Source organism: Nerophis ophidion, linkage group LG19 (genome assembly GCF_033978795.1).
Source record: "Nerophis ophidion isolate RoL-2023_Sa linkage group LG19, RoL_Noph_v1.0, whole genome shotgun sequence".
Classification (NCBI taxonomy): domain Eukaryota; kingdom Metazoa; phylum Chordata; class Actinopteri; order Syngnathiformes; family Syngnathidae; genus Nerophis; species Nerophis ophidion.
In genome coordinates this window covers 21,386,898-21,403,857 of record NC_084629.1, presented here as the reverse complement: position 1 = coordinate 21,403,857, position 16,960 = coordinate 21,386,898, and the positions used below count along the sequence as shown (strand labels likewise).

The 16,960-nt window shown below is 40.5% G+C and overlaps 1 protein-coding gene across 1 annotated transcript in view; it reads left to right on the top strand.

The window, feature by feature from the left end:
• The first annotated feature begins 60 nt into the window (after positions 1-60).
• Positions 61-16,960, top strand: part of LOC133538166 (contactin-associated protein-like 5) — a 309,867-nt gene continuing 292,967 nt past the window's right edge. The window contains exon 1 of the mRNA XM_061879527.1: positions 61-382. Coding sequence (XP_061735511.1) covers positions 307-382 — 76 coding nt within the window. The 5' untranslated portion in view covers positions 61-306. The remainder of the gene's footprint in view (positions 383-16,960) is intronic.

Here is a 16,960-nt window from a genome sequence, read left to right as displayed (position 1 = left end):
GGCCGGGCAGAGGAGGAGGAGGAGGCGGGGGAGGAGGAGGGATGCTGCCGAGTGAGCGAGAGCGGACGTCGGCCGCCTCACACGGTGGAGGGTGGTGTCGCCTTGTCGTCGTGGGAGCGCGCCGCTCCTCCAACGTCACACCGCTTCTCTCCACGGACGCCGCGGCATGAGGAGCCTCTCCTCTCCACCTCGCATCGCCGCCGCATCGCTGAGACACTCTGCGGGATAAAGAGGAGCGAGGGGGGCCGGCGGGGGGCTGGTGGACGGACGAAAAACACGCACGGACGGACGGACGGGCGGGAAAAAATGCGCGGGCCAACGCTCACGCTCGCCCTGTGCGCGACTTTGTGCGCCTTCTGCGGAGCGTCTGCCGCCAACAGCTGTGAGTAATTGACTCTTTCGGCAAGGTGTGTGTGTGTGTGTTTGTGTGTGTGTGCGTGGGGAGGGAAGGTTCCCCATTATTGGCACATAAGAAAGACGAAAAAAGGATGTTGCAGCAGGTGAACTTTAACGCACGTGAGTAAGTTAGCATTGCAAGGTGGATGCAGGATGGATGAGGACACAGGTGGACGTTTTTTTGTGGGGTTTTATTGTTTGTTTTTGCGGGCTGTGGACTGTTGGGGCTCCTGAGGGCAGCACACATGCATGCAAGCTGATGTCAATGAAGAAGCGCTGAGTGGCCACAAACGCCGGGGAAGGTTACTGTTATTGGTCGGCCTAACGACGCTCCCTACTCCTTTCATGTTTTTTTTTTTTTTTTTTTTTGTTCATTTACTTCCGCCCCTTGAGACGGGCCGGTTCGCCTTTGTCTCGATATGTTGCCTCATTTCAGCCACTTTGCCACGCCAGCAGAGCTCTGCAAAGGCCTGCGCCATTAATGCACAACAACTAAATATATGCATGGCACAGGGAAAACACAAAAGCCAAATGCACTTTGTTTTTGTTTTTTTGGGGTTGTTGTTTTTTTTTTGTTTTTTTTTTTAATAATAGGTCCAACCTTGGTGTTGGAGATTGGATCGATAAATAAACAACACGGCAAAGTACAAGCCCCCGAAAACACACCGTAAAGATGAATCCTCTCTTCCATAGAAGGGCTGCAAAACCAATAAAACCTTTATTACTTCTGTCAGAAAGGTTAGCTTTATAGTGTGTGTATGTGTGTGTGTGTGTGTGTTCTTGTATTTTTACCCTTTTGAGACATCAACGAGGGGAAAAAAACTGAACACGTAAAGTTACACTCTTTGCTTAAAGATGAACATTATCACAATTTCAAAAGGGTTAAAAACAATAAAAATCAGTTCCCAGTGGCTTGTTTTATTTTCCTAAGATTTTTTCAAAATTTTACACCTCCCGGAATATCCCTAAAAAAAGCTTTAAAGTTCTTGATTTTTGCTATTTGCGTTGCGACTGTCCATTTCCCTGTGACGTCATACAGGGCTGCCAATACAAACAACATGGCGGTTACCACAGCAAGATATAGCGACATTAGCTCGGATTCAGACTCGGATTTCAGCGGCTTAAGCGATTCAACAGATTACGCATGTATTGAAACAGATGGTCGGAGTATGGAGGCAGATAGCGAAAACGAAATTGAAGAAGAAACTAAAGCTATTGAGCGAATAGCTATTGACGCTATTCCGCCATAGCATGGGTGTACCTAATGAAGTGGCCCATAGAATGGCTGCCTTATTAGTATCGCCGGTAAAATCTGCGGACCAAACGATCAGGACTTTCGCATCTTGTGACACTGGAGCAACTTAAATATGTCGATTGGTAAGTGTTTGTTTCGCATTAAATGTGGGTATCTAGTTTCAAATGTAAATACAGCTAGCGTAAATAGCATGTTTGGATCGATTAGCATAGCATGTTAGCATCGATTAGCTGGCAGTCATGCTGCTACCAAATATGTCTGATTAGCACATAAGACAACAACATCAACAAAACTCACCTTTGTGATTTAGTTGACCTAATCGTTGCAAATGCATCTGCAGGTTATCCATACATCTCTGTGCCATGTCTGTCTTAGCACCGCCGGTAAAATGTGGAGACACTCTGGCAGATTCAATGGGGGTCTGGCGGCAGACACTTTCGCATCTTCGGGCCAGTGGTGCAACTTGAATCCCTCCCTGTTAGTGTTGTTACACCCTCCGACAACACACCGACGAGGCATGATGTCTCCACAGTTCCAAAAAATAGTCGAAAACACGGAAAATAACAGAGCTGAGTCCCGGTGTTTGTAATGTGCTGAAAATGAAAATGGCGAATGGATTACCTCGGTGACGTCACGTTCTGACGTCATTGCTACGAAACCGATAAACAGAAAGGTGTTAATTCGCCAAAATTCACCCATTTAGAGTTCGGAAATAGGTTAAAAAAATACATGGTCTTTTTTCTGCAAAATCAAGGTATATATTGACGCTTCCATAGGTTTGGTGATAATGTTCCCTTTTAAAGGCCTACTGAAATGAGATGTTCTTATTTAAACAGGGATAGCAGGTCCATTCTATGTGTCATACTTGATCATTTTGCGATATTGCCATATTTTTGCTGAAAGGATTTAGTAGAGAACATCCACGATAAAGTTTGCAACTTTCGGTGCTAAGAGAAAAGCCCTGCCTCTACCGGAAGTCGCAGATGATGACGTCACATGTTTGATGGCTCCTCACATATTCACATTGTTTTTAATGGGAGCCTCCAACAAAAAGTGCTATTCGGACCGAGAAAACGACAATTTCTCCATTAACTTGAGCGAGGATGAAAGATTTGTGTTTGAGGATATTGATAGCGACGGACACACGTAATGTTACACTCTTCGCTTAATATAATACTCGCTAAATATAGCAACAGGTTGGCAACACTGATGCCTCCTGGTAAGTCTTCTTTTTCTCTGACAGACCAGGTGTGTTAAGAAATGTTACTTGGGATGGTCCAACATCGGAAAAAAATACTGAAGTGAGGGCTCTGCATCGAAAAATCCGAAAACAAGCAATGTTACACTTTTCGCTTAATATGATCACCCTAAAAATACCAACAAAGTGGCTAAGTCGGCAACACTGATGCCTCCTGCTACGTGTTCTTATTCTCTGGCAGATTAGGCGTGTTTAGAAATGTATTTGTGAAGTCCAAGGTCGCAATAAAACACTAAAGTGAGGGGTCCGTGTGGAAAAATCGGAACACACATAATGTTACACTCTTTGCTTAATACAATACTCGCTGAAAATAGCAACATAGTCACTAAGTCAGCAAAACTGATGCTTCCTGCTACGTTTTCTTATTTTCTGCCATACCAAGTGTTTAGAAATGTATTTGTGGAGGTCGAACATCGGAAAAAAATACCTAAATGAGGGCTCTGTATGGAAAAATTCAAACACATGTAATGTTACACTCTTTGATTATTCCAATACTCGCTAAATATAGCAACAAAGTCTCTAAGTGGACAACATCGATGCCTCCTACTACATCTTCTTATTCTCTCGCAGACCAGGTGTGTTTAGAAATTAATTTGTGGAGTCCGACATCACAATAAAATACTAAAGTGAGGGCTATGTATGGAAAAATCAGAACACACATAATGTTACACGATTCGCTTAATATAATACTCGCTAAATATAGCAACAGGTTGGCAACACTGATGCCTCCTGCTAAGTCTTCTTTTTTTCTGGCAGACCAGGTGTGTTGAGAAATGTATTTGGAATGGTCCAACATCGGAAAAAAATACCGAAGTGAGGGCTTTGCATTGAAAAATCTGAAAACAAGCAATGTTACACTTTTCGCTTATTTATAATCACCCTAAAAATAGCAAAAAAGTGGCTGAGTTAGCAACATTGATGCCTCCTGCTCCGTTGTCTTATTCTCTGGCATACCGATCGTGTTTAGAAATGTATTTGTGAAGTCCAACGTCGCAATAAAATAATAAAGTGAGGGCTCTGTATGGTAAAATTTGGAACACATGTAATGTTACGCTCTTTGCTTAATACAATATTCGCTAAAAATAGCAACAAAGTTGCTAAGTCAGCAAAACTGATGCTGAAGTGAGGGCTCTCTATGGACAAATTTAAACACACGTAATGTTACACTTTTCAATTATTTCAATACCTACTAAATATAGCAACAAAGTCTCTTAGTCAAAAACAATGATGCTTTCTGCTACATCTTCTTATTCTCTGGCAGACAAAGCGTGTTTAGAAATGTATTTGTGGAGGTCGAACATTGGAAAAAAAAACCCCAAGTAAGGGCTCTGTCTGGAAAAAATTAAACACAGGTAATGTTACACTCCTCGATTAATACAATACTCGCTAAATATAGTAAAAATAGTCTCTAAGTCGACAATACTGATGCCTCCTGCTACATCTTATTATTGTTTGGCAGACCACCTGTGTTTAGAAATGTATTTGTGAAGTCCGACATCGCAATAAAATACTAAAGTGAGGGGTCTGTATGGAAAAATCGGAACACACGTAATGTTACACTCTTTGCCTAGTACAATACGCGCGAAATATAGCAACAAAGTCTCTTAGTCTGCAACACTGATGCCTCCTGCTACGTTTTCTTATTCTCTGGCAGACCAGGGGTGGGGGTGGGGGGTCTCCACCTGTGACTTCCCCATCATTGGCACAAAAGAAAGGCGAAAAAGGATGTCGCAGCAGGTGAACTTTAGAGCACATGAATAAGTTAGCATTGCAACGTGGATGCAGGAAGCAGAGGGAAATGAGGACACGTGGACGGTTTTTTTTTTGTATTTTTTTGGGGGGGGGTTTGTGGGTTTTCTTGTTTGTTTGCGAACTTTTTGAGACATCCACAAGGAAAAGTATCTTCCATATGAGGACCGGTGAACAAGTTAGGACCGAATTCATGGTCCCAATACTGAAAACCATTGCATCTAATAAAGAGCCAAGTACTAGAGTCCGTGAACATTGCTCCAAAGTCAGGATTCTTTGTCGATCCAATGTGCATACAAAAGTTAACATCAACAGGTGCAAAGGCAGCAATATATGATAAAACAAGACGGCAGCAAAGAAAGGACTTCCCTATTCATCAATGGAAAAACCCGCCAGTTGAACAGCTGATTTTACGACTTACGGTGCTGACGTAAGACAACCCATATGTGACCATAGGATGAACAAATACACTACGGTACTAAGACTGTAGCGGCCATGAACAGTTAGCTTTTACAACTGGGTGCCCAAAGTGTGGCACGGGGGCCATCTGTGGTCCTTGACTCGTTTATCATCGGCCTTACGCACATTACAAAAAACAAAAAATAGACACCTCTTTTGGTGAAATCTGTCAAAATTAGGGTGGTCCCAAAAGGAGGGATTTTTCAAATTGACCGTGTGTCGCTTTTAAAAGTGCTCCCCCTCTGGTCAACATATGAAAAAACAAGTGTGTGTAAAAATTTGAAGTGCTCCCCCTTTGGCCAACATATGTAATAACAAGTGTGTGTTAGAAATTGAAATGCGCCCCCTTTGGACAAAATCAATTTAAGAAATATATATATATATATATATAGAGAGAGAGAGAGAGAGAGAGAGAGAGAGAGAGAGAGAGAGAGAGAGAGAGAGAGAGAATTCTGTAATAACGAAGTAAATAATGAAATTTAAAAACAATTACAAAAAAAACATAAAAATAAAAAAAATAACTACAAATGTACCTTTTTATATTTACATAGTATGTACATATTATTAATGTTGTAAATACAAATCTTTATACATCTAGAAAGGGTGGTCCTATAGAGGTAGGCATTATTCGGAGGTCTTAAGAAGTTAGGAAATACAAGAATGTGTGTGTGTGTGTGTGTGTGTGTGTGTGCGTGCGTGTGTGTGTGCGTGCATGTCAGGGTTGATGTAAAAACGCCACAACTCAAAAGCACTTTTTTCTTTCCCCGCATAATGGACATGACCCATTCCAGGGTCAAACTGCCACCTTCCTTCACATCAAAACCTAAAAAGCAAAGTCTCAACTTGAAAGACGAAGGTGTATTCCGTCATTTTTAATTGTCATGGCGGTGTAAGAAGGAGTTAAGAATGTAAAAAATACAATAAGAATCTTTTGACTTTTTTTGTGGCAAAATGATGAATACTGTGATGAGGTGGCGACTTGTCCAGGATGTAGCCCACCTCCCGCCGAATGCAGCTGAGATAGGCTCCCGCGACCCCAAAAGGGACAAGCGGTAGAAAAAGGATGGATGGAAAATTATGAATATGATGTATTTGCAGCCAAATACTGCAGTTTTCTTTTTTTCTTTTTTTTTTACAAAATACATTGTTTGGGGAGACCTGGGACCTCTTTGAGTCTTTTTATTGTATTTGACATGGTGCAAAAGAAGGTTCATTTTAAAGGCTAGCGGGATGAAATGCATCCATCCATCCATCCATCATCTTCCGCTTATCCGAGGTCGGGTCGCGGGGGCAGCAGCCTAAGCAGGGAAGCCCAGACTTCCCTATCTCCAGCCACTTCGTCTAGCTCTTCCCGGGGGATCCCGAGGCGTTCCCAGGCCAGCCGGGAGACATAGTCTTTCCAACGTGTCCTGGGTCTTCCCCGTGGCCTCCTACCAGCTGGACGTGCCCTAAACACATCCCTAGGGAGGCGTTCGGGTGGCATCCTGACCAGATGCCCGAACCACCTCATCTGGCTCCTCTCGATGTGGAGGAGCAGCGGCTTTACGTTGAGCTCCTCCCGGATGGCAGAGAAATGGCCACAGGAAAAACTTGTTGCAACGGGCATTTTCCGGCAACTGGATCATTGCAGCGCACACAAAAAAAATGGGTTCCATTATGGGTGCTTCTAAAATAGAGTACATGTGCTGCGTGTTTAAAAATATAGCAATGCGCCACAGATAGCAGCATGATTACATGAATGTGTGTTGCCATGGTAAAAAATGTGTAGTACACGCAAACATCTTATTTAAATAGGGCGGTCTGCACCTGCAGACTTAGTAGAACACACGCATAGTATATGTGTTGTAAATTTGCATTGTCCGTTCTTTGCCAAGTTATTTTTAACTGGAGCTATTGAGGGAGTATACATTGTAGTTTCCCAGGACCTTTTTGTGCCCCATTGACTCCTTTTATAATGGACATTTTTCGATAAACTGAAAAACTGTAATTTCATAAAGCTTTTTCCATGAGAACCAAAGGATTCCAAGCATTTCCTTTCAGAATACTTGACCCCTCAACCACTATATACCGCCAGAGTACCATAGAGTACCATATTTATTTATATTAGACGCAAGTTGCTTTGAACAATCCACCAAATTTTTTGTAATAAAAATGATTTTGGTGAGTTTGTAGTGACTTAAGAGTTGTGTGGATGCTGTAAAAAAAAAAATTGTGCGTGTGTGCGTGTGTGTGTGTGTGTGTGTGCGAATCATCAATCTTGCACACCTTAAATCCATTAAACATATAAAAAACACAATACAAAACATTAAAAACAAAACAAAACACTGAATATTGTGTAGTTTGTGTTTTTGGCATAAAAAACGGTTTGGCATTGAAAGTAACAAAACATAACAGTAACAGTAAGTAGGGGATTCTATGAACCCATTCCTGGGTGAATCTCGGGGGAAGGGGGGGGATGATCATTTTGCAATGCGGTCTGCTAAAAATTATGGAAAGCACTACCCTACATAGCAAGAAAGAAAATTATTTCCAATTCACAAGACCCACTCTTCCCTGAATATGGAACCCTGCCATCAGGGAAAAGACTCCGGGTCCCACTATGCAAATCTAACCGCCTTAAATTGTCATTTGTCCCAGCCTCCATTAAGCTGACCAACAATGTGCAATAGAATGTTCATACATAGGTTAACACTTTTTTAGCACATAGAACTTTAGCACATGGCACTTTAGCACATAGCACTTTGGAATTAAGCACTTTAGCACACAGTACTTTATCCATGAGCTCTAGTGCAATGCACACTGGTACTTTATCTTTATGTCCATACTGTAGATTTTATGCCTACATCAAAGTGCCACCTATGTCTATCAAGCTCCATGTTATGATGTTTAAATGTTAGTTGGGGACGGCGTGGCGCAGTGGAAGAGTGGCCGTGCGCAACCCGAGGGTCCCTGGTTCAATCCCCACCTAGTACCAACCTCGTCATGTCCGTTGTGTCCTTGAGCAAGACACTTCACCCTTGCTCCTGATGGGTGCTGGTTAGCGCCTTTCATGTCAGCTCCCTCCATCAGTGTGTGAATGTGTGTGTGAATGGGTAAATGTGAAAGTAGTGTCAAAGCGCTTTGAGTACCTTGAAGGTAGAAAAGCGCTATACAAGTACAACCCATTTATTTAGTTGTCTGGTTGTGGTTGTGTCTGTGCTTGTGTTTTTGTTCTGTTGTTTTTGTGTATGTTAAGAAAGCAATGATGCATTGTGCCCAAGACAAATGTCCCCGCGGGGGCAATAAAGTTGAACCTTGACCTTGAACTGATACTATGGTTGAAGTTGGAATTGCCACAAAACACATTTTAAGTTATGCAACACTCTACTGCCATCTGACGGCTGAAGTGGATAGTGCAAACCCCAAATGTGTCTCGTTTCATGTCTCAGGTAAACCGCCACGAATGGGGCCATATGAATCCTCTTTTAATTGTATGACTTTTCAAACTAGAGATTCCATGTCTAGTTAAAGTTGGCATGTCTACTTAAAATTGGCATGCCCAGTTAGAGTTAACATGTCTAGTTAGAATTAGTATGTCTAGTTAGAGTTAGCACATCTACTTAGATTTAGCATGTCTCCTTAGAGTTAGCATGTCTAGTTAGAGCAGTGGTTCTTAACCTGGGTTCAACCGAACCCTAAGGGTTCAGTGAGTCGGCCTCAGGGGTTCGGCGGAGCCAGTCAAGACTCACCGACTCATCCGAACTTGCCAACCTTGAGACCTTTGAATGCGAGAGATGGAGGGCGTGGGGGTTGAGGTGGAGGGGGGGGGCTGGTGTGGTTGAGGTGGGCGGAGTTTGGTGGTAGCGGGGGGTGTATGTTTTAGATACCGGAAGAGTTAGTGCTGCAAGGGGTTCTGGGTATTTGTTACGTTATGTTACGGTGCGGATGTTTTCCTGAAATGTGTTTGTCACTCTTGTTTGGTGTGGGTTCACAGTGTGGTGCGTATTTGTAACAGTGTTAAAGTTGTTTATACGCGGCCACCCTCAGTTTCACCTGTATGGCTGTTGACCAAGTATTCCTTGCATTCACTTATATGTGTGTAAAAGCCCCATAAATGATGTGAATGCGCCGGCACACCGTTTGTATGGAGGAATATCGGACATGACGACAGGTTGTAGAGGACGCTAAAGGCAGTGCCTTTAAGGCACGCCCCCAATATCGTTGTGGAAATCGGGAGAAATTCGGGAGAATGGTTGCCCCGGGAGAGGCACTGAAATTCAGGATTCTCCCGGAAAAATCATGAAGGTTGGGAAGTATGGACTCATCGTGTAAATAAAAATTTCTCCATATCGGCGTATCATGGATACGGCAACAGTAGAAGTCACACTGATTTGCAGGTGTGTAATTTGTTGTGGCCCTGCGATGAGGTGGAGAATTGTCCAGGGTGTACCCCGCCTTCCGCCCAATTGTAGCTGAGATAGGCACCAGCGCCCCCCCGCGACTCCAAAGGGAATAAGCGGTAGAAAATGGATGGATGAATGGATAATTTGTAGTGAGTTCATGCACTGTTCATTTTGTACACCATGAAAAAAAAAAAACATAACTTTGTCTTGAATTTGAAAAAAAAAATTTTTATTTTTCACAAAAGAATGGTTCGGTTGAATGCAGGTATGAAACTGGTGGGGTTCGGAACCACCAACAAGGTTAAGAACCACTGAGTTAGAGTAAGTATGTTTAGCATGTCTTGTTAAAGATGGCATGTCGAGTTAGAGTTAGCATGTCTAGTTATTAGAGTTAAGCATATTGTCAGTGGACATCCAAGAGTTGTACGACTTGTTGTGTGAATGATGTGATGATTTGCACTTGGTTTGTTTGTGACAGTGTTCAGGTACCCTGACTTCCATGCCTGGAGGCAGAAACAGTCCTCAAGATGAGGATGTTTTCATACAAATGTTTATTAGTCAGGGCTCCCCCAGGAGAATCATTCATTGCACGCAACACGTTTAGTCAGAAATATGTTCATCTACGATGCCCACTTTCTTCCCCCCTTTGAAATTGTGATATTCATCTTGACAGCTTCTAGTGTCTTCTTTAGGGCGTTAAAGACATGGAGACTGAAGCAGGAAAAAGTTGGTTTATAATTTACTGTGACTTCACACCAACACTATGACATCATATCAACACTATGACATAATACCAACACTATGACATCACACCAACACATTATACCAACACTATGACATCATGCATTATGTGATACGGCATCATATCAATACCATGACATCATACAAACACTATGACATCTTACATTACAGGATACAACATATCAACAGTATGACATCATGCATTGTGATACGACATCATATCAACACTATGACATCATGCATTAAAGAATACGACATCATATCAACACTATGACATCATATCAACACAATGACATCATACCAACACTATGACATAATGTGTTAAAGGATACGACATATCAACACTATAACATATCAATACTATGACATCATAACAACAATATGACATCATGCGTTACTTGATATGACAATTTGTTACGTGATATGACATTTTGCGTTACATAACATGACATACTGTATCTTGTTACGTGATGACATCATGCATTGTGATATGACAATTTGCTACGTTACACAACATACTTTTTTACATGATATGACATAATGCTTTACGTGATATGACAGAGTGTTGTGTGTGATATGACACCGTGCTTTACATCAGTGGTTCTCAAATGGGGGTACTTGAAGGTATGCCAAGGGGTACGTGAGATTTTTTTTTAATATTCTAAAAATAGCAACAATTCAAAAATCTTTTATAAATATATTTATTTAATAACACTTCAATTAAATATGAATGTTAGTTCATAAACTGTGAAAAGAAATGCAACAATGCAATATTCAGTGTTGACAGCTAGATTTTTTGTGGACATGTTCCATAAATATTGATGTTAAAGATTTTGTTTTTTGTGAAGAAATGTTTGGAATTAAGTTCATGAATCCAGATAGATCTCTATTACAATCCCCAAAGAGGGCATTTTAAGTTAATGATTACTTCTATGTGTAGACATCTGTATTTATAATTGAATCATTTGTTTTTCAACAAGTTTTTAGATATTTTTATATAATTTTTTCCAAATAGTTAAAGAAAGACCACTACAAATGAGCAATATTTTGCACTGTTATACAATTTAAGAAATCAGAAACTGATGACATAGTGCTGTATTTTACTTCATTATCTCTTTTTTTCAACCAAAGATGCTTTGCTCTGATTAGGGGCTACATGAATTAAAAAAATGTTCACAGGGGGTACATCACTGAAAAAAGGTTGAGAATCACTGTTTTACATGATATGACATATTTTTTACGTGATATGATATCATGCTTTACGTGATATGACATGTGTTGCATGATATGACATCATGTATATTGCGTGATATGACAGTTTATTACGTGATTTGAGATCATGCTTTACGTGATATGCCGTAACATCACTTGTACATTATGACATTATGCATAACATGATGAGATTTATTTTGTTATGTGATGTGACATCATGCTTTACGTGATATACCGTAACATCACTTATACATATGACATTATGCAGAACACGATAACACTTTATTTTGTTATGTGACATGACATCATGCGTCACAAGATACGACATAACTGCGTTTTGCTAATAGTATGCTCGTGTGCTGTATTTTTTAAAAACATAGCAAAACCCCACAGATAGGAGCATGATACAATGAATGTGCAGCAAATGAGTGTTCTAATGGTGAAAACCACATAGTACACGCTAAAACCTCATTTAAATTGGGCGGCCAGCACCAGTTATCAATTGTACACGCAGTCTGAGTAGATCACACGCTCATACTACATATTATATTTCTGTGCTGCATCTTTGAAAACATAGCTATATGCCAGATACCGCATGATAAAATTAATGTGCAGCAGTACATCCAAAAACCCTATTTAATAGGGCGGTCTGCACCAGTTATCAATTGTACATGCTGTGTTGGTAGCTCATATGCTAATACAATGGGGCAAAAAAGTATTTAGTCAGCCACCGATTGGGCAAGTTTTCACACTTAAAATGATGACAGAGGTCTGTCATTTTCATCATTGGTACACTTCAACTATGAGAGACAGAATGTGAAAAAAAAATCCAGGAATTCACATTGTAGGAATTTTAAATAATTTATTTGTAAATGATGGTGGAAAATAATTATTTGGTCAACCATTCAAAGCTCTCATTGATAGAAGGAGGTTTTGGGTCAAAATCTCACTATACATAGCCCCATTCATTCTTTCCTTAACACGGATCAGTCGTCCTGTACTCTTAGCAGAAAAACAGCCCCAAAGCATGATGTTTCCACCCCCATGCTTCACAGTAGGTATGGTGTTCTTGTGAAGCAACTCAATATTCTTCTTCCTCCAAACACGACAAGTTGAGTTTATACCAAAAAGTTATATTTTGGTTTCATCTGACCACATGACATTCTCCCAATCCTCTGCTGTATCATCCATGTGCTCTCTGGCAAACTTCAGACGGGCCTGGACATGCACTGGCTTAAGCAGGGGGACACGTCTGGCACTAAGGGATTTGATTTCCTGTCGGCGTAGTGTGTTACTGATGGTAACCTTTGTTACTTTGGTCCCAGCTCTCTGCAGGTCATTCACCAGGTCCCCCCGTGTGGTTCTGGGATTTTTGCTCACCGTTCCCATGATCATTTTGACCCCACGGGATGAGATCTTGCGTGGAGCCCCAGATCGAGAGAGATTATCAGTGGTCTTGTATGTCTTCCATTTTCTGATAATTGCTCCCATGGTTGATTTTTTCACACCAAGCTGCTTACCTATTGTAGATTCACTCTTCTCAGTCTGGTGCTGGTCTACAATTCTTTTCCTGGTGTCCTTCGTCCGGCTCTTTGGTCTTGGCCATAGTGGAGTTTGGAGTCTGACTGTTTGAGGCTGTGGACATGTGTCTTTTATAAAGATAACGAGTTAAAACAGGTTCCATTGATACATGTAACGAGGGGAGGACAGAAGAGCTTCTTAAAGAAGAAGTTACAGGTCTGTGAGAGCCAGAGATCTTCCTTGTTTGAAGTGACTAAATACTTATTTTCCACCATAATTAACAAATAATTTCTTTAAAATTCCTACAATGTGAATTCCTGGATTTTTTTTCACATTCTGTCTCTCACAGTTGAACTATATCTATGATGAAAATTACAGACCTCTGTCATCATTTTAAGTGGGAGAACTTGCACAATCGGTGGCTGACTAAATACTTTTTTGCCCCTCTGTAGTAGACATTATATTTGTGTGCTGTATGTTTAAAAGCATGACAAAATGCCCCATGATAAAATTATTGTGCAGTAAAATAGTGTTTCCATGGTGAAAAATCGCAAAAAAAAACAAACTCCTTTTAATAGGGCGGTCTGCACCAGTTAACAATTGGACCAAAGTCTTGGTAGTTATAGCACACACTTTGTCAGCGTTTACGCGGGCTGTTTAGCGCCAGGTGTCAGTAGATCAGGCCCGTCATGCGTCACGCGACACAAAAACCGTTGTCTCCGATGCAAGGCTGGCAACGTGACTCCCGGCGAAGGCAGGAATCTGGCAGGAACTGACCGCCACTCGCTCACCGATGACAGCCGGCTGCTTCTCAAATGTGAGCCGTGATGGCGTCTGACACGTCGCCGGCGTGATGAATCGCCGCAGCGCTTCCCGAGAGCTGCCCCTCGTATTCAGCAGACGCAAAACAAAAGAGCGGGGCGGAGAGGTGGGTGTGGGGGGATTGACGGTGGACATGCGTCATGCCTTTTGGCGGCGTATCCGCAATTTTTGGTTGGCTTTTGCAAAAGCGTGGCAGTGGTGGCAGTGATCAGCGCGGGGATCATTAACACGCTTTGGACTGACCTTTACTGGAGGAGAAGCCAGAGAGTTTTTAGACGACGTCGTCAATCAATAGTCCCACCCCCCGTTACTGTCCACTCAAGTGGAAATGGATTTCTGTTAGTGGGGCAGAGCATGGCCAGGACTTGACGTTTAAGATAAACACTCAAATACACTTTCACTTTTGTTTTTTCTGGAAATATTTAGTTAGTGATCAATAGGCAGCTACTGTATACACCGGGTGGGTTCCCAGTGTTCCAAACTAGGGGCCCGTCGCAAGTTGAATTCAAATATTCAAATATAATTTCAAATATCGGACAGTGTGATCGTGGCAAGTTTGCCCGTGTCTTGTGGACGACGTGTGTATTTTAGGTTGATGACCATGAATTGTTTGTTGATGTGCGCAGCATTTTTATATGTGACCCACTCACGGCGCAAATAACACCAACACAAAAAGTCAACACACCCACTCACTGAACTTTATGGATATCATTTGAAAAATAAAAAAAGTCCAAGCACTACACATAACTCAAAATTACAGCCATTGAAATCCACTACAATGGATGATAGGAAAAGTGCAATACACTCTCTCCACACTTCTCCATGTTTGGGGCATTTTAGTTCCTTGATATTTTTGATATATTACAAAACTTCAACATAATCATAAAATCCAATATTAAAAAGTAAATATCCATCATATTAATATATCTGTGTATATATACGGTTCACCACCGGGCGGCGCTGTTATTGAGCCGGAAAAGTTTCAACCTATAAGTCGGCTTGACTTGAAATTTCTCCTTTTTTGTCTTTTTATTTTAAACCAAGCTTGATTAAATTTGCCACATATCTGCTTGGACCAAATTCCAGGCTGTTTCCGCCTTGCCAGCGCCATTTTTTGTAGCGCTGTGTGAGAAATATCCAAGTTGATTTGAACGCTGCAGCTACATAATAGCGCCACCATGTTGTGTATTAGTGAGTCAGAAGAAGTAGCGGTGCATATTTTGTAGGGGTGTGATTTTTGGGGACGGGAACTAATAAATAAATAAATAAATAAATGATGATCCAATCCGATTCCTGGGGTCACGATTTAAAATGGATTCTCGGGTCAAACCAATTCTCGCAATGTATTATTTGGTGTAATAATTAAAATGGAACTTTTCAAAAACGGGACAGGTTGGAAAAAAGTTTGCATGGAGATGGCCTAAAATATACACACATATATATATATATATATATATATATATATATATATATATATATATATATATATATACATATATATATATATATATATATATATACATATATATATACATACACACACACATACAAACCCCGTTTCCATATGAGTTGGGAAATTGTGTTAGATGTAAATATAAACAGAATACAATGAATTTGCAAATCATTTTCAACCCATATTCAGTTGAATTTGCTACAAAGACAACATATTTGATGTTCAAACTGATAAACATTTTTTTTTTTTTGCAAATAGTCAATAACTTTAGAATTTGATGCCAGCAACACGTTACAAGAAGTTGGGAAAGGTGGCAATAAATACTGATAAAGTTGAGAAATGCTCATCAAACACCTATTTGGAACATCCCACAGGTGTGCAGGCTAATTGGGAACATGTGGGTGCCATTATTGGGTATAAAAGCAGCTTCCATGAAATGCCAAGTAATTCACAAACAAGGATGGGGCGAGGGTCACCAATTTGTAAGCAAATTGTCAAACAGTTTTAGAACATCCAGGAATTCACATTGTAGGAATTTTAATGAATTTATTTGTAAATTATGGTGGAAAATAAGTATTTGGTCAACCATTCAAAGCTCTCACTGATGGAAGGCGGTTTTGGCTCAAAATCTCACGATACATGGCCCCATTCATTCTTTCCTTAACACGGATCAATCGTCCTGTCCCCTTAGCAGGAAAACAGCCCCAAAGCATGATGTTTCAACCCCCATGCTTCACAGTAGGTGTGGTGTTCTTGGGATGCAACTCAGTATTCTTCTTCCTCCAAACACGACGTGTTGAGTTTATACCAAAATGGATACATGGATGCTACAGCAGAGGATTGGGAGAATGTCATGTGGTCAGATGAAACCAAAATAGAACTTTTGAAAATAATTGTGAGTTGCAGAAATTGAAATTAGGCAAAATGGACAAGCATGCCACATCATTTTTTCTCTTTGAATTTTGGGGTGTCTATATACTGAGCCCTCTGTAGGCTGAACACTTGTATTTCCATCAAAAGATTTGGCATCCTTTGGTTCCTGAGACATTAAACTGTCCATATCAGGATAGATATCCGACATTTTTTTTTTTCCACCATTGAAATCTGATGTGTTTTCAAAGTGTTCCTTTAATTTTTTTGAGCAGTGTATATATATATATATATATATATATATATATATATATATATATATATATATATATATATATATATATATATGTATATATATACACACTGCCTTCAGTGACATTGTAGATTTTCACTGAAGGCATCAAAACTATAAATGAACACAAGGCGTTATGTACTTAAAAAAAAAAGGTAAAATAACTGATTGCTGTTTCGCACACTCCTGGCATTCTCTCGAGGAACTTCATGAGGTGGTCAGCTTAAATGGTTTTCACTTCACAGGTGTGCCTTATTAGGGTTGATTAGTGGAAATTCTTGCTTTATCAATGGGCTTGAGACCATCAGTTGTGTTGTGAATGAGGTGTGACCAAACTTTTGGCCTGGACTGTACATACAAACATCCATTAATGTATAAACACATACAAACATCCATCTATACATATATATATATACATACATACATACATACATACATCAATGGATACACACAAACAAACATCCATCCATACAAACATACTTACAGTACATAAATATATACACACATACAAACATCCATCTATATATACAAACATACATACATAAATAAA